At 44.3% G+C, this 23,198-nt stretch overlaps 2 protein-coding genes across 9 annotated transcripts in view; one reads left to right on the plus strand and one right to left on the minus strand.

Moving 5' to 3' along the window:
- The window catches only part of CLTA (clathrin light chain A), a 19,743-nt gene extending 10,342 nt beyond the window's left edge, over positions 1–9,401 (plus strand). For 2 of the 6 annotated variants that reach the window (XM_007455986.1, XM_007455988.1), the window contains 2 exons: positions 3,593–3,704; positions 8,955–9,401. In XM_007455986.1, the coding sequence (XP_007456048.1) occupies positions 3,593–3,704; positions 8,955–9,126 (284 nt within the window). In that variant the 3' untranslated portion in view covers positions 9,127–9,401. Of the gene's footprint in view, positions 1–3,592; positions 3,705–6,812; positions 6,867–7,979; positions 8,016–8,954 lie in introns of all 6 variants that reach the window. The other 4 variants (XM_007455983.1, XM_007455985.1, XM_007455984.1 and 1 more) reach the window with 4 other exon arrangements.
- A 5,431-nt stretch (positions 9,402–14,832) lies between these two features.
- Positions 14,833–23,198, minus strand: part of GNE (glucosamine (UDP-N-acetyl)-2-epimerase/N-acetylmannosamine kinase) — a 40,444-nt gene continuing 32,078 nt past the window's right edge. Inside the window, exons 5-9 of one of the 3 annotated variants that reach the window (XM_007455991.1) lie at positions 21,543–21,672; positions 20,951–21,172; positions 18,722–18,904; positions 15,985–16,101; positions 14,833–15,250 (exon numbers count right to left, since the gene is read on the minus strand). In XM_007455991.1, coding sequence (XP_007456053.1) covers positions 15,015–15,250; positions 15,985–16,101; positions 18,722–18,904; positions 20,951–21,172; positions 21,543–21,672 — 888 coding nt within the window. In that variant the 3' untranslated portion in view covers positions 14,833–15,014. The remainder of the gene's footprint in view (positions 15,251–15,984; positions 16,102–18,721; positions 18,905–20,950; positions 21,173–21,542; positions 21,673–23,198) is intronic. The other 2 variants (XM_007455989.1, XM_007455990.1) reach the window with 2 other exon arrangements.

Consider the following 23,198-nt stretch of genomic DNA (forward strand, 5'->3'; position numbering starts at 1 on the left):
ATCGGCAGGCGGACTCCCAACCACTGCGCCACCAGGGAAGCCCTGAAGGCTGGATTTAAAGTAATGCTTGAGAGGAAAATGTGAAGGATGTTAGGTAATATGTACGATTTGGTTTTCTTACCCTAATATCCCTGTAAGTTTTTACTTTTTATGGGTGAGGAAAGTGAGGATCAGAGGAAGAGTAAGTTTTTGGATCACCACAGCTAGAAGTGGTAGTCAGAATTTCAGCTTAAGTCTGCTCTGCTTCAGAATCCATACCCATCCCTTCAGCCGCATTGCATTTAGTGTACGCCATCTCGAGGGGCAGGCCGAGCCTGAGAATCAGTGCCAGCCAGCCTGGCCTTTGCTGAAGAGCCTTCTCTATGGAGTGTCAGCTGGTGGTCAAGATCGGGAGAGACTTGGTCTGTACGTGTGGGTTGGAAAGGTGTGGCAGAGGCGGGGGCGGTGTTATCCAGAGGGTATTCTTTTCTCAATTTTTTATTAAAATGTCAGACACAGAATCGAGTAAAACAAACATGTGTGCCCCTTCGTCCAGATTCAGTAATGAACATTTTGCCATACTGGGTTGTCTTTGTATAAATGAGGCATGTATGTGTATGTTTTATACACTCACATGTGCATACATTTATATGTGTATTGCGAATATACACATAATTTTTTTTCTGATCCACTTTAAGATATAGACACCACCACATACGTCGTGCCTAAATATTTTATTGTACATCTAGAAATAGCAACATGCTTCTATGTTATCGCGGTGTCAGCATTATTATTCCTTCTTGGGAATCGCTGAACTAGTGAAAACATGACTCAGATGGTGTAGCAATAGGAAAGGACACCTAGAAATAGGAAAGGAATTGACCCAGATAATACAGCCAATTAGTGTCTCTCCAGCCCAGTTTCTGTGGCTTTCAGAACAGAGGGCACACTTATGTTTAACCTTTACAGCAGTATCCAATAGTAGTTTCTTTGATGATGGAAATGTTCTATATCTGTGCTGTTCTGTATGGTAGCCACTAACTGCATGTGGCTATTATGACTGAGAAACTGAGTTTTAAATTTTATTTAATTTTAGTAAATTTAAATGGCCACATGAGGCTAGTAGCCACTGTACTGGATAGTGCAGCTTTAGAAAGATGAAGATAGGTCTTCATGGTGCAAACAGCCTTGGTCCTTGCTTGTTCTTCTTTGAGCATCTCTTCTGAGTAGACTTAGAGGCAAGACTTAGCAGGTGTTAGTACTACTGGAGTCTTTTTCATGATGCAGAACCCAGCTTTATCTTTTCTCTTTCCCCAAAGTTTAGCAAAGTTGTCTGCTCCATGGAGGAGCATACACCTTGGTGTCTGGAAAATTTTCATTTTCTTTTTCAGTTATCAAATTGGGCCCTTTGGGAATATTCCATGAAGTGCTGTTTTCTTAACTCATGTTGCCTTCCTGAGGGAAGTCAAATATTTGGCCTCGTATTCCAGTAGAATCGAATTAAACTGGCCCGTGAATTAGGTGTTTCTGCAGTTTCACCTTTTTCTGTTGCAAGAACTGTGAGAAAGTGCAAGATGCTAAAAATAGAGAAGCAATGTCCATGGTCTTAAGCTTAGCTGTGTGCTACGTTTTCCAATAATTTTCTGTGAACATTAATGCATATGGCCAGAGAAGACAGCTGTCAGTGTACCCTGCTCTCTGAGGATTTTTCACCCTCTCCTCTCCCTTCTCCCTCCCAGATTCAGAGACGCTGTATTACAGCTTGGATCTTTGTTCCATCAGGCTAAGCGTTTAAGAATTCTAAATTCTTATTGCCGGTGTCACTTCATAAATTTATAAAAGAAGACGATTTAAAGGAACTATTTTATGCAGTAAAATGATCATTAGACTATACAGAAAGAAAATACTCTCCAATCAAAAAGTAATTCTTTGGAAGTAATTTCACAACTCTTGAAAAGGAGACCTTATTCTTTAAAGTTTTTTCAGTTGCTTGTCCACAGGGCACCGTCGGCCCACAGCATCTCTCCCTGCATCACAGCACCCTCCATTCCACATACACTTAATGCCATGGACAGACACACATCACAAGTTTACTGTGTATACTTGAGTCATCAGTGGAAACTTTGAGTGAAATAATTCTCCTCCTGAGCCAATATGTCACCTTCTGATAAGTTAGATAACAGGGTAAAAAGTTCTTTATAATCTGAAACTTTGGGGGAGTTTCTAGCTGCTACTAGGTTATTTCTAGTAGTTACTAAGTCTTATGCAGGTTGTTACTACAAGACCTTTCTTGCAAAGGCCCTAAAATTGCCCCTGAATGCTTACTTTCTTCCCTTCAAGAAGTTGTTTGCTTTGTACTTTGCTCCTCAAGGACACTCATTACAGGTTGGGCTCTGGCTCTGCACTGTCCAGACTCTAGTCTGGATCACTGATGCCCATCTGCTGGTCACATCTATGACTGTTGCTGGGCCTGCCTCCCTTTCCGTCCCTTGGCCCTCTCTTTGGAGGCAGCACAGTGAAGTAAGAATGTGTGAGCTTTAGAGTCAGACCTGGGTGTGAATCTTGGCTCTGCCACTTATTATAACCTTTGGGAACGTTACTCAAACTTGCGGAGCTGTAGCTTTTCTCACTGCTGAATATGGGACTAGTTTACCTTCTTGGGATTGTTGTAAAGATTAAATGAGATGTCTGTAAAACACCTGCCAGAGAGGACATCCTTAAGAATGTGCTTAAAGTTTAGGTATTAGGGTGACTTCCGGTGTCAGCTGTGGCAAAAGTATGACCTGTATTTCCTTCTCTCTACCATTTACTGACATGTTTCTTTTAGTATCTTAGGGAAACTCGTATTTAGTCCTGAGAAACTTTGTGGGTGACAATCCAATCTGGCACACCTGCTAGGTGTGCATTTTCTCTCTCACCTAGAACCTTTTGGATAGCTGTTACGACCCTCACCTCTCCCCCCACAGTTCTCCACATTGGAGTTTCTCCTTTAGTTCTGCCCTAGCTCTGCCACAAACTCGCTCTGTGGCCTAAGCAGGAGTAGATATTTTGTGCTCCCCTCAATTCCATCTATACCCTACTGTTTCCTGGTTCTGGAATCATCTCTACCTCTGATAATTTTTCTCATAGCTCCCTGCTTCCTAGATGTGCATCTACCATTAATTGTCCAACCTGTGTGGAATATAGTTTGTGAGGAGATTTTATTAAAAGATTATCTAATATGAATAGTCCACCCTGAACTGGCAGCATCATTAAAGAATCACCTGTAATTGCTTTTTCCCCAGTTGGTGTCCCAAAAGCCTTTTTTAAAATTAAAAGTCAGTATTTCCACCTCTCCCCCACCTCAAAAAAAACCCCAAACTAGTGATCCACTAACGTGTAGGTAGACTGGGATAAATGGTGGTGAAACACTCTGGATAGAATTGCTGAGATCGAGAGCTGGACATACAATCAGGGAAAAGAGAATTTTATCTTCCCTCCCGACTGTTCTCCCTCCAGCACACACATGCACCCTCACACAGCATGACATTAATAAACCCAAATACACGGTGAAGCGGACTTCAATTTGCATTTCGCCTCATTTGTATCGTCTTTCTTTTCCTTCCCTTCAAAGATGCCAATTCTCGGAAGCAGGAAGCAGAGTGGAAAGAAAAAGCAATAAAGGAGCTGGATGAATGGTATGCAAGGCAAGACGAGCAGCTACAGAAGACGAAAGCGAATAACAGGTCAGTCCGTACTGCTTCTAGAACAGCTTGTTTGCCAAGACAAAATCAGGTCCGTTTCCACCAGCCAGTGTAGGTTTTCAGCTGCCGCATCTTTTAGTGTGAAATGTCTTTGCAGGTTTTCAAAAATATACTTGAAACGTAAGGGTTACAAGTCTCTTGGATCTTGTGAGAGTAATTCAACCTGTTTCTTCACCACCTAGTTGTAGTGAGTCTAGCTCTGCAGCTGAGAGTTTGGTTAGTATGCACTGCCTGTAATGGTATGATTCTGCAGAAGGAAGTGTCATCTCACGGGATCAAGTCCACATGTAAAGATGTAACCCTGCAATGAAAGGCCACTTTCATGACTATTTCAGGATCTCAGTACTTTGGAGGTGATTATAGACTCAGTCATGTCACATTCCCTGCCTCTGAGGGCTGTTCCCCAAAGGGTCCAGTAGCAGGGGTGTGTGTTTCGTCATTAGGTAGCCAAGATTTTCCAACACGGTGACTTCAGAATTAAGGGTTCTCTGGGTGCTTATTATCTGTGTCTAAGAAAATCTTGAGTTGACTTTTTAAAAATGCTCTTTTCAAAATTTACTCACTTACTGAAGGTTAAGTAGTTGTAGGGAGTAAACAGTGTCATTCTCCTTCACCACCGACCAGCAGCTGTGGTCTTTAAATGCTCCGTGCTCAGAGTCCACTTGGAAGCAGCTCAGAAAGAGAGATGGGGACAGCACTGCTCACCTGGGCGCAGGCTGATGGGCTTGCTTCCCCTGGAGACTCAAGACTGGGAACTGGCTTTCACTTCATAGTTGCTCCACCCACTTTAGTGTAAAAGATAGGTTAGACTCGGCCTGGGGCTATTTGTAATTTTCATGGTAAAAAGCCTTGGGTCCTTGTTCTCAGAGGCAGGAGTGGGTTTAAGTACCCTTGTCTCTGGCAGCTCTTAAGTGGAAATCTGCCACTGGAGAGGGAGCTAACCTCTTTGCCAGACAGTTTCTGCTGTCGTGGGGCGGCTACGGCAGAATAGATGGACTGTTTGTGCAGCAGCCTCCGACTACCTGTCTCCCGTTGACCGTTCTTGGTTCTGTCACTGCCTCGGGTGCCAGGCTCGAGCCTCTGTCCTGGCCACCTTCCTGTGGGGCATGCGTGCCTGTCAGGTTCCATTTGAAGTTTTGTGACAAGTATGGTGGGGCGGCCCTCTGGTCGGGGTCGAGTTGCTGAGGGTAGTAGCGTTAGCTGCCGGGGCTTCTGCTCTGAGATTGTGGTCAGTTTGAAGCGCTGACAGGTCCAGCTTCCTTAATCCTGTGCTCATTCAGGATGATTTCCCCCAGATGCCAAGTTCAGATTTCTAAAGAAGGATGGATGGGTGCTTTGTGCAGGAACCCTGTGAGGCCCTGTTTACCCTGGCGAGTTGCCTCAGGCTGTGCATCTGCTCTGAAGTACTTGGTAAAACCAGGCTGACCCTCCAGGTGTGGAGTCCCCTTCCTGCCTTGCCTGAGGATTGCTGCTTTCAGGCCCCTCTAAATAGGTGGAAGGGCCAGCTGAGTTTTCGTGTGTGGTTTCCCTTTTGTTCTGGGGCTATAGCCTCGATGGGGCTGTGCTGTCCTGTCACCAACAGCTCCTTCCTCTCAGGCTAGCTGCAAAGGAGCAAAAGCCTGACAGCAAGCTTTTGTTGTCTCCGTAATGCTTTGAACAGGAGTCATTAAACCTTTATTCTCTCCCAGTAGAGGCAAGCACAAGTTGAAATTGAGTAGGTTTAGCCCTTTGTGTAAACTAAAAGGATTATGGGTTTACAAGCTGGCCTGCCTTTCCTTTCCCTCCCACTCATTGTGCCCACAAACTACTGTGTTTTCCTGCTGACTTATTTGGAGTTACAATCAGGCTGTTCTTTTTGCTTTCTTTAAATTTCCACAAAACACCTCCTGTGTATAAACCAAAATGGGAGAGAAGCAAGGGTATGTGTGAGTTTAAAAATAAAATTACTAGAATTTCCCTTCAGATAAATATGGGAGCTTAGGTTAATGACCAGGCATGACTGTCCTTAAAGGGTCCCTCCCACTCCTGTGCCCCAAACCCACTGGGCAAAGGAGAGGGTAAGACTCACTGAGGGAGGTTCCCTGCCCACCCATGCTGGATGAGGGGGACTGGCTGGGCCCAGGGATTCAGCCTGTCCCCTGCTCTGTGAACTTGTCCACCCAGCTTGCCCCCCTTTCCTTCTTGTCCCAGAGTTGCCATTTTGGTCCATTCCCATGTGAGAGTGAAGTGGGGATGAAGTTCTGGCTTCTGGGCTGTACGTTGTCAAAGCAGTCGAGTCTGGCAGGGACTGAGCGGACTGACGGTTGTGTTCAGGGACACACAGTACGCCAGAGCGAGGACCCTTGTCTGCAGGTCTTCACACTGCTTGCCTCCAGCTCCTCTTTTTTTCAAAGGTGGGCATTTTGAAATGACCATCTATGTTCCCGGGATACTGGCAGTTGGTCCCAGCTAGTCAGTGTGGGGAAGCAGTAGTCGGATAATCCAAGATTAAGCTGGCTTTGGGCCCTAGCGTTCCTGGCATCTGGCAGCGTTTGTGCCCAGTGGTGTTTACTGAGGCTGGCAGGAAGGAGGTGTGGCTTCCCGAGTGCACACCAGCTGGGGAGCAGCAGTAACTTACAGTGAAAAGAGCCAGGCTGCCTTGGTTGTGAGTTCTGCCACCCCTGTTGCTACTTGTTGCCAAACAGGTTGCTTCATCTCGAGGCCTCTCTTCCCTATCACGTCATCTGTAAAGTGCGGGGAGAACACTCAGCATCCTAGGTTGGTTGGGGTTGAGGATGGAATGGACACAATGTCTATCAGAGGGCTCAGCCCATAAGTGGGTACCTAGGAAATGCTCGTGGTTGCTGGGGTAAGGCCTGGGGATGAAGCTGGCAGCACTCACCCTGGAGAATCCCGCGGGGAAGGCCAGTAGGAAGCCTCACCTGCTGGAGTGTCCGGTGCTGGAAGCCTCACTCGGTTAGGATGGAGCCTTGGGAGCAGCTCCCCAGAGCACAGTCGTGCCTCTATTGTGGATTTGAGATGTTTCTGCTTCTCAATGTTCTCTCTTTTTTCCTGCCTGCTTGCCTGCCTTTTGGACCTCTTGCTGTCTAGGGTGGCAGATGAAGCTTTCTACAAACAACCCTTCGCTGACGTGATTGGTTATGTGTATGTTGCAAAACTAATTCCTTTTCTTGTCTTGATGATTGTTCCTAGTTTTTGTTTATAGTTAATGCTCCTTTTATGCCACAAGTTGCTTTGCTTTTAAAATTATTTCAAACTGGCACTGTGGGGGCTGCCTAAGAGTTGATAAGCTGGGGGAATGTTCCATTGTCTCACAGAACCACGACTCCCTGCAACTCTGGTTGCCATTTTTCATTTTGGGGTTTGGAGGGAAGGAAGCTAACTCACTTTCAAAATGTGAGTCATTCGTGATCTCGTCTGGGAAAGCTTTGGGACTGGGGAGGGCTCTGACCTCTTGTTGCTGCTGCCACTGCTGCCTCCCCACCACAGGTGGGAAGGGGGAGTGTCCCCACCTGGGGAGGGGGAAGAAGCCCTGGGTTAGGAGCCAGTGCAAGCAGTATTTTCTACACTGGGTTCCTTTGAAGAATGTGGGTTTGGGGCAGAAGAGTCAGCAGTCTCCCGTGGGGTCTCCCCCACTCTGGCATAAAGAGACCCCCAGCTTTGAGGTCGAGATAGCCAGAGCTGTATGACACAGGCCACTGTGGCTTTTCCTCCTGAAGAAAACTGCAACTTCTCTGGAAAAGTGTTGTTTTTGTTTTGGTTTAAGGATTTCTGTTGTCAAAGCAGTATTGCTGAATTGCTTGTTTCCTCCTTGAAAATTAGGACTAGCCTTTTGATGTAAGGGAGATGAGGGTGGAATGAAGGAAGTGAGGAACTTGTGGGAAGAGTAGACAACAGGCTCAGGTCTGTAGAGCCTCTTAGGGCGCATGACCTTGAGCCCTTCATCCCGTTAGGAGATAGAGCTGGGTTTCCTGGGCCCGTGGGTGCATTTGCAATGAGACTTGTGAAATGCTGGACTTACAGGTGGTGTTGGATTTACTTTTTGCACATTCTCTCTGGAGTAGAAATGGAGACTGGAAAAGTGAAGTCTGGGTTTGCTGGGCAGCAGGGTGGCCCAGCAAAGCCAGCCGCACGTCCCCAAGAGTACAGAGTGGCAAGGGCATGTCTAGCTTACTGACCATCTGCATTGAGCTCATTCTCATTTTCTGTATCTGACCTAAAGTTTTTCTTATTTCTTTTCTTCTCTTCACCTTTAAGCACAAACATAAACCATCCTTGCTACAGCCTAGAACAGTTAAGTAAACCTTTCTCACTGCCCCTGTGTGTGCCATGAAGTCGCAGTGTTGTAGTGGCTCTGGGCTTCAGCGGTGTTTGCCACGGCCATCCCTGTGAGAGTGCCACCCCTCTGTCCCCACAGACCAGTCATCTCCATTGCTTTCGCTTTGCCTGTGATGCCTGTTGGAGTAGATAGTGTGTCTTCCCCCCTCTGAGCATATCGTCCTCTTAGGCTGTAGCTCCTACAAGTTAGTTCCCAGCTGGGGATGGGCTGACCTTGGTGTGAAAAAATGTTGGAGCAGCACCCTACCCAAAAGCAGTTCACACTGCTTGGCTCTTGGCCATTGGGCGCCCACCCCTGCCAGAGCGCCCCAAGAGGCCCATGGTACCCGGCTGGAGGGAAAATGGCAAACTTTTGGCTGAGGAGAATGTCCTAACAAACCCCTTCCAGAATGGCTTTAGTCTCTAGTGCCTGCTAGCGTGGGAGCTTTGTCTTGAATTCCTTTTGATCTGCCCTATTTCTCTCCAGCCTTAGGAATAAATCCAGAGGCTGTTGTGCAGTGAGTGACCTGTGGGCTGCTTTGGAGGTCTCTAAATTTACTTTAAACTGCTGTTCAAGTTCTTGGCCAGCCTGCTGCTTTGCCCTTGCTAATGAAGGCGGTGAGTAGCTGGCTAAGGACTGGCTTTTTAAATTCTCTGTATCAACAGAGAGAGTGAGTCCTGAACCAAACACCTGTATTCCAACATTTTACACAGCAGTCCGGGCCCCCTGTGCCTAGGAAAGCTGGCCATGTGTCTGCTCCCGAGTCTGACCTGGGCCAGGGGCTGTTATTCTTTGGAAAACCAGAATGCCATTAAGTCAGGCCTAAAGAGGCAGTTGCTTTCATAACAGGGCAGCTGCCTGCCAGGTAGCTAACAGGGATTCTACATTAAACCAACATCTTTTGTTGCTTCCAGGGCAGCAGAAGAAGCCTTTGTAAATGACATTGAAGAGTCGTCCCCAGGCACTGAGTGGGAGCGGGTGGCCCGGCTGTGTGACTTTAACCCCAAGTCCAGCAAGCAGGCCAAAGATGTCTCCCGCATGCGTTCTGTCCTCATCTCCCTCAAGCAGGCCCCCCTGGTGCACTGAAGAGCCACCCTGTGGAAACACTACATCTGCAATATCTTAATCCTACTCAGTGAAGCTCTTCACGGTAATTGGATTAATTATGTTGAGTTCTTTTGGACCAAACCTTTTGTCTTTAGAGTTGATCATTGTTTGTGATTGCATGTTTCCTTCAACTGTGTTGTCCCTGGCATTCAAAGAGGAGGGGAGGTGGCGGAGGAAGGGAGGGGAAGCCTCCCAATGGCAGTCTCAACCTATGCTTTTGTGCATTATTCTGAGAATAAATTTCTGTTTCAGACAATAAACAAACATGAAGCTTCATTATTGACATGCTGCAGTTGGGAGTGAGGTTGGTGAGGAATTTCCTTTTATCCTTTCTAGGGCTGAGGCACAGCCACTGGGTGCCAGCCCCTGCCTTGAGCTAAAATAGCTCTGAGTTTCTATTGTCTATAGTAGGAGTCTGTGGAAGTTTCCATTGAAAAGGGAGTTCCTTGGCTAAAAGTTAACCCCTTATTGCCCACCAAAGATAGAGCTTTGAATCCCCACACCACCCTAGACATTTTCTCCCAGGTGGCTCTTGTTTGTCACCGTCCCTTACTGTAGGATCTTGGATAGTGTATTTCAGCAGGGGTCTCTCTGGGAAATAAAGCTAGTGAGACCCTTACTCCTTTGGATTCAGCCAGTAAACCTGAGTCAGGATGGCAAGAATGATTAACTCTGAATCCCTGTAGCACACATTGGGATCTGTGCCATCCTTAGCACTCTGCTAATATTTCTATTGTCAAGTCCTTCATCTAGACCTTGCTGGCCAGTACAGTAGCCACAGGTGGCTATTTAAGTCAGTCAGAATTAAAAATACAATTCTAGCCCCTAGCTCCATTTCATATACTCTGTGGCCACATGTAGTTAGGTAGCATTCGGATTGCACAGGGCAGATTATAGAACATTTACATCATCATAGAATGTTCTGGACCACACTGATCCACACAATAGATGCCTGTAGGAGACTGTGTGCCATTCAGGCATCAACACATTCATTATTTGCTCTCAGAACCTGTCACATTATAGGTGATGGTTCAAGTGACTGATAAAGCCGTATTTCAGAAATCTGCTACTAATGGTTACCTGACACTAGTCCAAGTTGGAGATTGATGTAATGCCACATTCAGGAGGTGGAGCAGGGGTAGGTCTTGCCATTGCCGAGAAGGAAAGTCCACCATGTCTCCTATGGTAATTATGTCTGGAAGGGAGAGGAACATTTACTTTTCTGCCTACCTTCCCCTCTCCAAGCGTCTTAGTTGGGCATTCCTTGATCTGGCCCGCATTTCTGGCCTCTTTGCTAGTCCTCCCCTTTAGCCACCTCTGCTTGTAATCAAGCAATCACTTGCTGTTGTTCACCAACCATTAGTTGCTTCTGGGCCTTGCTAATGCCCTTGAAAATGTTGAAATCTGGTTTAAGAACTAGCTGAAAGGCCACCTCCATAATGCCTTTCCTTTCCCCTGAGCTCCCATGGCCCTCTACGTGCAACAGCTTACCTTTTGATATTGTCTTGGTGTCATCTGGACTTGTCTTGCCTCCCACACAGGATGGGCTTCTGGAGGGTGGATGTGGCAGTTAATCAGATGTCAGTAAAGTCTGACTTTCTCAAAATCAAGAGGTTACTGGATAATATGACAAATGTGATGCTATATGCATCCAAGGCTAGGTTGTAAAAGGCAACACAGCTTACGGCTGGTTTGTTGGAACACACAAGCTGGTAGTCCTTGAGCCACCATGTAAAAAGTTCTACAATCCTGAAGCCACCATGCTATGAGGAAGCCCAAATCAGCCCACTTGAAGAGACCTGGAAACTACAAGCAAAGAGAAATGCATGGCTAGCCCCACTCCAACCTCCTATTCCAGCTCCAGCCACTGTCTAACTGCAAGTGCACCTGATGCCCTGAGTCAGAATTGCCAAGTAGAGCCCTTCCAAAATTCCTGACCCACAGAAACCATGAGAGAAAATGATTACCGTGTAAGCCTCTTAAGTTTTGAGGTGGTTTGTTACATAGCAGTAGTAGCTTTGGATTGTTTCTAATGCCTACATTACTCACATGGGGCTTCATAAAAAGGAAGGAGTTGGTTCAGAAACTCAGTGAGTGCTCAGTATTTAGTTTCAGACCTCTTTCTTGGGACCACTTTGCTTTTTATGTCAAATTTTAAATGGATTCAACATAGTATTGGAAGTCCTAGCCAGAGCGCTTAGGCAAGAAAAGAATAAAAGGCATCCACGTTGGAAAGGAAGAAATAAAACTGTCACTATTTGCAGATGACATGATTTTATATATAGAAAACCCTAAAGACTCCATCAAAAAAACTGTTACTAATAACTAATAAATGAATTACGCTGTAGGATACAAAATTAGTATACAGAAATTTGTTGCATTTCTGTACACTAATAACGAACTATCAGAAAGAGAAATTAAGAAAACAGTCACGTTTACAATTACATCAAAAAGAATAAAACACCTAGGAATAAGTATAACCAAGGAGGTGAAAAAACTGTACACTGAAAAGTATCAGACACCGATGAAAGAAACTAAAGACAGACCCCAAGCTCATGGATTGGAAAAATTAATAAACTCAAAATGGATTAAAGACCTGACTATAAGGCCTGAAACCATAAAAATCCTAGAAGAAGACATAGGCAGTATAAGCTCCCTGACATCAGTCTTGTGATGATTTTTTTGGATTTGATGCCAAAAGCAAAGGCAACAAGAGCAAAAATAACTGGGACTACATCAAACTAAAAAGCTTCTGCACAGCAAAAGAAACCATCGACAAAATGAAAAGACAACCAACTAAAAGGGAGAAAATATTTGCAAATCATACATACAGTGAGGGGTTCATATCCAAAATATGTGAAGAATTCATACAACTCAATAGCATAAAAACAATCCAATTTAAAAATAAGAGGATTTGAATAGACATTTATCCAAAGAAGCCAAACAGCTGGCCAATGGGTAAATGAAAAGGTGCTCAACATCACTAATCACCAGGGAAAATGAAAATCAAAACCACAATGAGATACTACCTCACATTTCTTAGAACAGCTGTTATCAAAAAGACAAGTGTTGGAGAGGAGGTGGAGAAAGGGAATCCTTGTGCACTGCTGGTGGGAATGTAAACTGGTGCAGCCACTATAGAAAACAGTATGGAGGTTCCTCAAAAAATTATAATGAAACTCCCATATGATCCAGCAATTCCAGTTCTGGGTATTTATCTGAAGAAAACACAAACATTAACCCAAAAGGATATATGCACTCTTACATGCAGCATTATTTACATAGCCAAGGTAATGGAAACAACCTAAGTGTCCATCAACGGATGAATGGATAAATGTGTAAATCTATATGACAGAAGAGTATTCAGCCATTAGAAAAACAATGAAATCTTGCCATTTGTGAAACATGGCTAGACCTTGAGGGCATTATGCTAAGTGAAATAAATCAGACTGAGAAAGACAAATACCGTATGATCTCACTTATATGTAGAATGTTAAAAAAACAAAACAAAACCAAGCTCATAGAGAACAGATTGGTGGTTGCCATAGGTGGGGGGTTGGGAGGTGGGGAGTGGGTGAAGAGGGTCAAAAGGTACAAACTTCCAGTTATAAGTCATAGGGATGTAATGTACAGCATGGCGACTATAGTTGTTAATACTATATGGCATATTCGAAAGTTGCTATGAAAGTAGATCTTAACAAGGGAAAAAAACTCGTTGTGATGATATTAGCTAGACAGTGTGGTGATCATTTTGCAATATATATATTTTAAAGTTATATAACAGTGCTTTCTATTAAAGTTTTTTGGTGGGGTGCTTATTAAATCAATATTAAATGCCTTAAAGAAGTTATATGACCTTCAGAAAGTAAGGAACACAACAAATCTCTTTTGGGAAGGGGAATGCTTTTAGCTAATGAGTTAATTAAGAACAAAACAAAATACAAAAATGGCAGGATTTCCACAAGGAAATACATTTATTTTTTTAGAATTTGGCTCAGAACAGTAAAATAAAAATATTTACATTAAAATAAAATAAGATGTGATCATTTAGCTATATGTAATAATTATGTTGGAATATATTAGCCTTTCCATGAATTTAATAAAAACTAAGATTTGGTTTTAGATTCAATACCATCCTTCCAAATATTTGGTATGAAACTTGGTAGCAGTGCAACTGTCTGGTGTATACAGTGGTTGTACGTTTTGTCAAAGAACAGCTGATGCCCCTTCACGGTATACCGACCCGCCCAGACACTGATGGCCAAGCCAACTAGCTTCCTTCCCAGGAATCAACCAGGACCTGGAGATTATTTCAGAGCTGACAGAGTTCTAAGAATCAGCCAACCTATCTTTTCACATTAACCCACCAGGAAGGAAGTAATTCAAATGCAAACTTGAATCCTTCATTTTATATGTGAACGCTGAAATAATGTAGAAACCTTCAGGTTTTCCTAAAATAATAAACAATCTGAAAAACGTATGCATGTCCTTTTTTAGGTCATCTAAAAGTACCCATAAAAACCTGTCACTAGACCAAATACTGTACTGGCAAAATTTCCACAGCATACAGGAATATTTTATTAAATTCACCACTGAGAGAGAGTGTCAAGGATGAATCGATTCATTTGCTAATGAGATATTCTTGTGAAAGCTCTTGGTAGCCTGGAATAAATTAGAATATATTTGCACTTTGGAAGTTTTTGATATGAAGAGAGGTTTGTGTGGCTTAGCAGAAAAAACACAGAGGGACCCAGGTCAAACCCTGTCTTTAAGACTCATTAGCCACACGGCTTTAGGCACACCACTTGACTTAGTTTGGGGTTCTATAAAATGGGAATTAAAACACCTACCTTACTGGTTGTGAGAATTTAGAATAATGCATATGAAGCACCAAGTTCAGAGCCTGGCACACAGTAGGCACTTAATAGATGGTGGCTATCCGTATTTCTTCCAGGTTGAAATTAATAGCAAGAACCAATTCGAGCGTGGAATCTTATTTAGCCAGAATCCAGATTCACAGATGTGGGTTCTAGGTATGACACACAACAAACACTGCCTTAATCAACACTCCAGGGTCATATTCAACATAGTATGAAAAGCTATTGAAGGGAGAGGTGTCTGCTTGTCAGTAGCAACGATCCTTCTGGGATGGTTAATCTTTCAGAGGCTGTAAGTCCTAGTGGCTTCTCAGCTGGCCTTAAGAAGATAAGGACAAGGTCACTAAGGCCACTGTAATTCAGATCCCTGATCTAACGTTGCTCAAGATTCTGAGAGAGTAATAGCAAATAACATCTTTCAACAAGTAACGTTTGGGGGTGAGAGATACGTACACGTGATGTCCTGATCGTGGCCATGGTTTCATAGGTATATATATATATGTCAAAACTCAACCAAATTGTGCACTTTAAAAAATACCTCAATAAAACTGCTTTTAAAAGGTTTACTTAAGCCCTTCATGGTGAGATTTCCTTCTGTTCCCTGACTGGATCCCTTTCTGTGTTCTGAACTAGGAGGAAGGATTAATAATCCAAACGCCAGTATCAAGGTCACACCCCAAGCAAAGCCTGCAGGTCTAAGTGGTACATCTAGTAAGCAGAGTCCTAAGGCTTCCTCGGCTACTACTGTAGCTCCTTTTGGCACAGAAGATTGTGACAAGGTTTGAGCTGAAATGACCCCACAAGGAGCAGCATCTACAAAAACGGGCTGGGAAAAGTGACTCTGGAAGAGACTAAAAGCAAAAACTGCCAAAGTCACCTGCCAAATAAACTGAAATACCAAATTTGCCTTTTAAGAAATGCTCATCTAGAAGACAACCTGATTCTGCCAAAGAGGTCTTGAATCTTGGTCCACGTCCACTCTTCGGAGGACTAGTAGATCCTGCGAGTCGTGTAGTCCAGAACCATGCTGGCGGCGCCGAGCAAGGCAGGTTCCACCAAATCCGAAACCACCACGTCCACGTCCTGAACCGAGGACAAGGCTTGCTGGCGGATGACATCTTTGACAGTGTGGATATAGTGACTGGCTAGGACTCCAGAGAGGATCACAAGGGAAGGATTCATAGTGTGGAGGATGTTCACAACCGCAAGACCCAACGCTGTTCCAGCTACAGGAAAACAAAAATTAAAAACAAGTTTTCGGGGAGAGAGCCAAATCCAAAGTCAAAGAGGAAGGTGGAAAAGAGCACCAGCCAGGAATAGTTCGTTCACACTACCTCATGGAAGCAGTACTTTTAAAGCTGTTTATATGATTTATCCTTAATATGAAAAAATGATTAAGTGATACTTTGAAAAGAGCTGGGTATAAAACTGTACATATACTATACTATATGATCTCAACTATGTAAAAAAAAAAGACTGGAAGGAAATGTTAATAGTTGATATCTCTGAACAGTAAAACTAAAAGATACTTTTTCTGGGCTTCCCTGATGGCGCAGTGGTTGAGAGTCCGCCTGCCGATGCAGGGGATGCGGGTTCGTGCCCCAGTCCGGGAGGATCCCACGTGCCGCGGAGCGGCTGGGCCCGTGAGCCATGGCTGCTGAGCCTGCGCGTCCAGAGCCTGTGCTCCGCAACGGGAGAGGCCACAACAGTGAGAGGCCCGCGTACCGCAAGAAAAAAAAAAAGAGATACTTTTTCTTACTCTCCTGTATTTCTATAAATTTCCAGAAAATGAACAAGTAGTTTTTTCATAGTTGTAAAACAAAACAAAAACCTGTTTAAAAAGGCAACACTGCCAAATACCTTGAACAGTAAGTAGGAAAATTACCTCTGCAGTGGTCCTGAGGGCTGGGCATTTGCCAGAGCCCTGGGCTGTCAGAGCTGCCCAGACCCGTGTGCTCACCTGTTCTCAAGATGCTCTGGGCCTTTGCATTGCCAAGTTTCGCAGCTTGGATGAGATGGAGTGCGCCCACAGCTTCGTCTTTTGGCACTGACATCCCTTCCACCAACAGCTGGTCTTCTGTTTGAGCAGAGGTGAGAAGGAGCAGCAGTCATTCACGAGCTTCGGAAGGCCAAGCTCATAATTATGCCTGTGGGCGGCAAGCCCCCAAGTGGGAAGATGATAATCTCTTTTCCCATTTGCAAAGCTTTTTATCATTTGTAAATATCCATATACATTTGCCAGAGGGCTTTGCTGCCTGCTTATACATCATCCAGAACTTCTCTAACTGGAAATCCTCAACTCTGACCAGAGCCTCCTTCACTTCCCCCTTCCATATTAAACAATCTTGAAGTGTTTTCTTCCCCAAAATTACCAGGACTCCTCTGCATTCATCTTCTTCCTTATCTATCCCAGATGCAAGGCTGCATTATTTGCCAGTGACCCACAGTGGCAGGGGAAGGCACAGCACCTCAGAAACGGACAGACCTGGGTTCAGCTGTCAGCTCTACCACCACGGGCTGCACTACCCTGCCCGCGTCGTATCACCTCCACGTGTTTCTCTTCTAAGACTGGGGTAATGATACCTACCCTAGCAGGATTCCTTTAGGGATTAAATGAGAAAATGGACTTAAGTACTCAAGTTAAGTGCTGGCCAGAGTAAATGCTAAATCAGTGGTAGATATTTCTGTAGTTATCTGTAGTCCTTGACTTTCTGTCCCTCACACTGCCAGCCACCAACCCAGATCAGACTCCTTCCTCATCTGCTATTACTTGGGCTCTGATGGGAGAAAATCCCAACCAAGCAGACGGTTACCTAGACACCAAGTGGTGGTCTCCTATCATCCAGGGGCCCTCCTCACAGCTGCTCTGGCCACTCTCTACCATTCCCGTTCATTGCCCTTCTCAGCCTTCATCTCCTCAGACTGTCTATCCCAGCTCCCGCTACCAAGAGATTTCCCCATTTCTGACCTCTCAGATAAAGGATGCCTCCAGGCAGAACTCCCTTACTCCTCTGCCCCTGCTTATAAACAGGTCTGTGTTCGCACATCCCGCTGCTCTCCCTCTCTCTCGCCCCTCCACCAGGGCTTCACAGCTCATCTCTCCCTCCCTCCCCAGGGGCCTTTTTGTAAGGGCTCCTCCACCCTTCCCCTCCTGCGTTCTCAACCCTCACTTCTGCTCCTACTCAGGGTAGTTAGGCTTCTGCTCCCACTTGACTGAACTTCTTTAAGATACGCATTTTCCCCCATGGGGGCAAAAACTGGTTCTTGTGGGCAAAAAAATTCTTACTCTTCTTATACAGACAGTAACAAACAACAGATAAACAGTGTATCTGTGGTATTAAAGTTTCATGGGGTTGAATGATTAGGAAAAAATGTCTAAACATTTAGGTTCCTTAGTGGGGGGTGATGATAAAAATGAGACTGAAAAATAAACACTGTTTTCAGGGCTTCAAATGATGTCCTTCCTCAGGGTCAAAGCCAATGAACTTTCCGGTTTCCTCTTACTCAGCACTTGACACTACCCACTACTCTCCCTGAAACACTCCCTTTTTGGTTCCTGTGACTTTACCCTTTCCTGGTTTTCCTCCCTGCCCTCAAGTGCTGACATTTCACAGGATTCCACCCGGGACTCTCATCTCACTGCAAGTCTCATTCACAGTTTTAATGGCCACCTCAATGCCCATGATTCCAAATCCTGATCTCCAGTCCTGTTCCCTCTCCTGAGCATCAGACCCCTGCAGCCAGCTGCCTCCTGCGCACTCCCACCGGCATGTCCCACTGGTTCCCAACCGTCAGCTTCTGCCAAGCCCTGTTCCTCCTCTCATGTCCCCACCCCCAAAGTTGTCCACCCAGAAAACTCGAAGTCACTCTAGAACTGTCCTCCTTAAAGCCAGCCTCCATTCAACTACCATTCTCCCGCTAGAAAAAAAAAGTGTGAAGAATCTAAAATTTGGATCTATGTCTTTTCCCTAAAATTTTTCAGTGGTTTTTCCATTAGCTGCTGGTCCTGGCTTACCTCTTGCTACATTATACCCTGCCTTGCCCTTATGCACCAACACCACTGTTTCCTATGCTTGGAAATGCTCCCTGGCTCATCCAAACTTGCCTCAATAATTCTATTTACCCTCTTGACCCTCAACTCCCAGGACAGCACCCTAACGCTCCCTTCCCTATATGGAGAGGGCGGGGAGGGAACACTGGTGTCCTTCCTATATGCATCTATGTTCCTTGGCCATCGTTCTCATTGCACTTGACACACCATGTAATGATATTAAACGACTCCCTCTTGAATTAGACTAGAAACCATCCTGACATTTATAACATGTCCAGAAATAGGTGTAATTCAAATAAACCTCTCAGAGTTGAAAAACTGTAATATGTTCATCCATTTAATTCTCCATTAAAATCTCTATTAAGTACCCAACCTGTGCTAGGGGCTGAGAAGGCAAAAATGAAAGACATCTCCCCTGCTATCCTGGAGCTCAAGACCCCAGCCCTCCCAGTGCTAGAGAGGAAGGGTATTAATACGGGTCAGGACCAAGGAGACTCTGAGCTGCAGTATGTGGAGCCCTGATTTTCCTCTAGGGAGTGAAAAGGTTAAAAGTTCTGGTGTCAGTGTTCAGCTCTCTTTGGAATGTCTACTTTGAAGTACTTGTCTACCATTTGGCTATTTAATTCCTCAGGTGAAAGAAACCAACCATCATGTAGCTTTTTTGCTTCCCTCTGCAAGGCCATTCCAGAGGCATATGCTTCAATACACCCATGGCTTCCACAGGAACAGTCAGGCCCATCCAGGGACACCACAATGTGGCCAAGCTCCGCAGCGCAGAAGGAGCTGCCATGGATCAGTTCATGCTGATGGATGATCCCCCCGCCAATTCCTATAGTGAGAGACAACCATCACTGAAGTGGCTCTGCACCTGAAACAGAAAACTGCTATGGCAATGCCTCCTCTGTTTAGCAAAGCTTTGGAATGTGAGGTTCTATATGGTGCCTACTTTCCTAGATAGCTGAAACTTACTAAGTACCAAAGCTTTACCTGGAATCATTTTGTATGGAAATATTTTTAGCTGATCCTCCAATGCCCTGTGTTGCATCTGCTTGGCTCACTATGATTTCAACTTGATTCTCACCAAGGCCTTCTCCAACACTCAAGTAAGAGCCTAGCAGCCATGCAAACACAGTTGCCCAGAAGCAACTGTCAACCAAGGAGAGACAGGAGCCAGCAGATTAAGTGGACAACTCTGGGTAGTATTCTGCAGGCTTTCTGGGAGGTTCTGGTAGATTTCAGCCCCCACTGTCCACCAGGGAAGCCCACCAGGGAAGCGCCACCAGGGAAGCCCCCACCTGCTTTCTTAAACAGAGAATATGAAACATGGTTTTGCCTCTTCATAATGCCACCATGTCACCATGTCTAAAAATCTGTGATTCAATAATTATGAATATCGATGAGTACTTTTTGTTATGGAGGTGAGGAGCTAGTAAGGGGTAAAGGGCGTTTTGCTTTAATAGGGTCTGCATTTTAGAGTTGTCCTGCCATCTCTTACTTCTTGTGGCACCTACTCATCAACCCTCACTCCTCTAATTTGCAGGTTATTACTGCTCTGAACTAGGAAATGATATCCAAGCTTGCTAAAACTGTGTCCGAGACTAAGAGAAGTGCATGAGCTCAGCATTAGGGAGGTAATATAATGTGGAGTTTAAGAGCACACTGTTTTATATATATTAGGATAGCGCAGAGAACTCCACTGTACAGTAGAAACTAACACAACATTGTAAAACAGCTATACCCTAGTTAAAAACAAAAGAGCACGCACGGTTTGAAGTTAGGCATATGTGGGACCAAGTGCTGCCTTGAACACTGACTACCTGAGCCCGTCTTCTCATTTAAAAAAAAAATTGGGGGCTTCCCTGGTGGCGCAGTGGTTGAGAGTCCGCCTGCCGATGCAGGGGACACGGGTTTGTGCCCCGGTCCGGGAAGATCCCACATGCCAGGGAGCGGCTGGGCCCGTGAGCCATGGCCGCTGAGCCTGCACGTCCGGAGCCTGTGCTCCACAACAGGAGAGGCCACAACAGTGAGAGGCCCGCGTACCGCAAAACACAACAAAAAAAACAAACAAACAAATTGGGACATCAGCAAAAGTGGCAGAGTAGGGAACTCCAAAAGCCCATCCCTCCACTAAAGCAATGAACAAACTGGCAAAAACTGTCAGAATCGAGTTTTTTGGAACTCTGGAAACTAACCAAAACTTTACAACAACCGGGAACAATTAATCAAGAAAAAAACAGCTGAATCTTACTAAGCGATTTCTGGCATTTTCTGGTCCCATCACGCCCACCCCTCACCCCCCAGCTTGATGATGGCCTAGAATAATAGCCTACATTGCCAGTACAGATGGCAATACTGGAGAGAGCAGAATGAACCTTCTCAAAAAATTGTGGTGGTTTGTTTTGACCTACTTGGTGGCTCCCGGAGGACCAGCTCAAAGGGCTTGCCTTTATCTCACCTACCCCAGAACTTTCCCAGGGCTGAGGGGGCTATCCAGGGGGCACTCATCAAAAACATTTAAAGGCAAAATATAGTTATTAGTCTCTACTGCCTAGGGCAATGGACAACAGTTGTGACAAACAATATACTAACCAAAGAGAGTAGGAGGAAATCCTGGGGAATGAGCAATGAGAAGCTTTGGGGAATAAGGGCTTTGAATAGCTCGGACGATTTCTGGGAATTTAGAAGGCCACAAGCATGCACAGTACGGGGCACATGCTCAGAAAAGACCTGGGTGGGCCCTCACTCTCACCTTCAGGCTCTACTCAAGCAGGAAGTGAAGGTGAAAGCTGACTTGTAAACTGCCTGGCTGAGTGGTAAAGGCACGTGCCCCAGCACACACCCTAGCTCCTGAAGCAGCCGTCTCTACTACTCTTACCTGTGCCTGTGATAAGCGTCACAAAGTTTTCAAGGCCCTTTCCTTGGCCAAATTTCCTTTCTGCCAGGGCAGCACAGTTGCCATCATTGTCTACCCATACGGGGAGATGCAAAGTGTCAGACAGGGGGGTCCTGAGATCCACAGAGTTCCACTCTTGAATCAGTTTGGTTGAATGCAGCACAATTCCTTCCCGAGGATTTACACGGCCACCTGTGGATATGCCTGAGCTCCACCACAAACACAAGGAAAATGATTCTGATGAGCAATCTCAGAAAAGTGTGCTGACTTCCTGGGCTTGGAACACAAATTAATTCACCCAAGATCTCCTAAAACAAACATTACCAAGGACTGCGAGGAAATGTAAGGCAGTTCTGAGCTAAATCTGTGGCTCCCCATACATTGACAGTTCCATCAATGCTTCTCTCACAATGTTTGTTGGGGTCCCAGGAAGGCCCCATGCTTGGGGCCCACAGACAGGACCTGGAGCCATCTACACACAGGGCAGACAGTGACCTGATGTTCCATCATGCATCAGAACTCAGCAAACTACATTAAAATGAACATTGCTTAGGTATGTAATTTACAATCTCACCTACTCCCAAAATTCTGCAGTTCAGTTTTACAGCTTCTGCTGCAGCTTCTACACACATCTGTAGGATTAAATTAATCCTCTCTTCATAGGTTTTAGGATTGAACTGAGTATACTTCTTAACTATTTCACCCTAAAAGAGAAAAAACAGATCTGTCTCATGGGTCTCAGCTCAGGAGCATACAGTGAATCTCTGACCTTTTTCCACGATAAATCAGACATTACTCTAGGACAGTACTGCAGAGTCAGATGACTGCTGGGGAAGGGATCCACTGTCTGGCTTGGGCCAGCCCTGGGATACACTCAGGTAGTTTCCTGGGAAGACAACCTAGCATATGGCCGTTGAAGCAATGACAACTCCACAGCCAACCAGATGGGCCCTCTCTTAAACATAAGGTGAGTGCTGGCTAATCTGAATCGTCATTAAAAGGTCATTTTTAACTCTTTCAGGCTGACAAAATTTCCTTGTTTAAATACTGAAGCAACTAAATAAATATCCTAAGTCATTAAGCTTTAATCATCTGCCATAACTGAAGTCAATAATGATATGGAACAATGATGTTTAAATTACTGTGCTTGGTGATATGTTTTAATACCAATCGGGGACAGTCCCTTCTAATTATTCTTGTTTTTAAATTTCTTTGCTCTTCTCACTTGTGTATTATTTTAAGTAAATTTCAGAATAATGTGGTTAAACTTTTAAAAACCTCACTGAAATATTGACTAGAATTACGTTAAACTCATAATTCAATTTGGAAAGTGCTGACATTTAAAAAAATACTCAGCACTCCTAACCAGGATATTTTTCAAGCCTTTATATTTTATAGTAAAGTTTTTAGATTTTCTTTTTATAGATCACATAGTTTTCTTGTTTAGGAAACCAGAAAACTTTATTTTATAAGTTCTGTTGTTCTAAATAGGATCACTTTTTCCATTCTTCTGTTATTAGTGGATTTTATCCATTTACAAGGGTTAAAGCTGTCACTAATGACTGTCATTAAAAATAAACCTAGTTGTGCTTCTCCGCCTTCACTGTGCATCAGAATCACCTGGGCAGCTTTGAACAAATATTAATGCCTAGTCCCTACCCCCAGAGACTGGCATCTAACTAGTCTGGGGTGGGAGCCAGGCATCCATATATCTTTTAAAGCTTCCAGGTAACACTAATGTGCAATCAGTGTTGACAAATACTCACCTACAGAAAAAAATCTTTACCTACAATTTCATATAAGTAAAAAGTTATTGATATTTATATATTTATCATAATACCTAGCCATTTTACTCAAGTGTTATTAATTCTACAAGCTTGTTGGTTTATTCATATTGTCTATAAATAATATTTTTTGTTTTACCCTGTCCACAATCGCCATTTTTGCTCGTTCCTTGCTTTACTCCCTTCCTAACTTTGAGAATTATGTTAAATGGTGCAGAAAACATCCTTCTTTCCCACTTGATTTTAATAGGAATGCCTCTAGAAATGCCACTACAGAGGGTGTTCGCCATTGATATGGAATATATCATCTTTATGTTAAGAAAATATTTTTCTATTAATACTTTTTAAAGAGTATTTATAAAGGAGGCCTTTGTCTTCACTAAATAAAATTATGTTTTGTTCTGCTTTTCTTTATTTGATCTAAACAACTTTGTGTTTAAAATCCT

This window comes from Lipotes vexillifer, unplaced genomic scaffold (assembly GCF_000442215.2).
Source record: "Lipotes vexillifer unplaced genomic scaffold, Lipotes_vexillifer_v1.1 scaffold920, whole genome shotgun sequence".
Taxonomy (NCBI): Eukaryota; Metazoa; Chordata; class Mammalia; order Artiodactyla; family Lipotidae; genus Lipotes; species Lipotes vexillifer.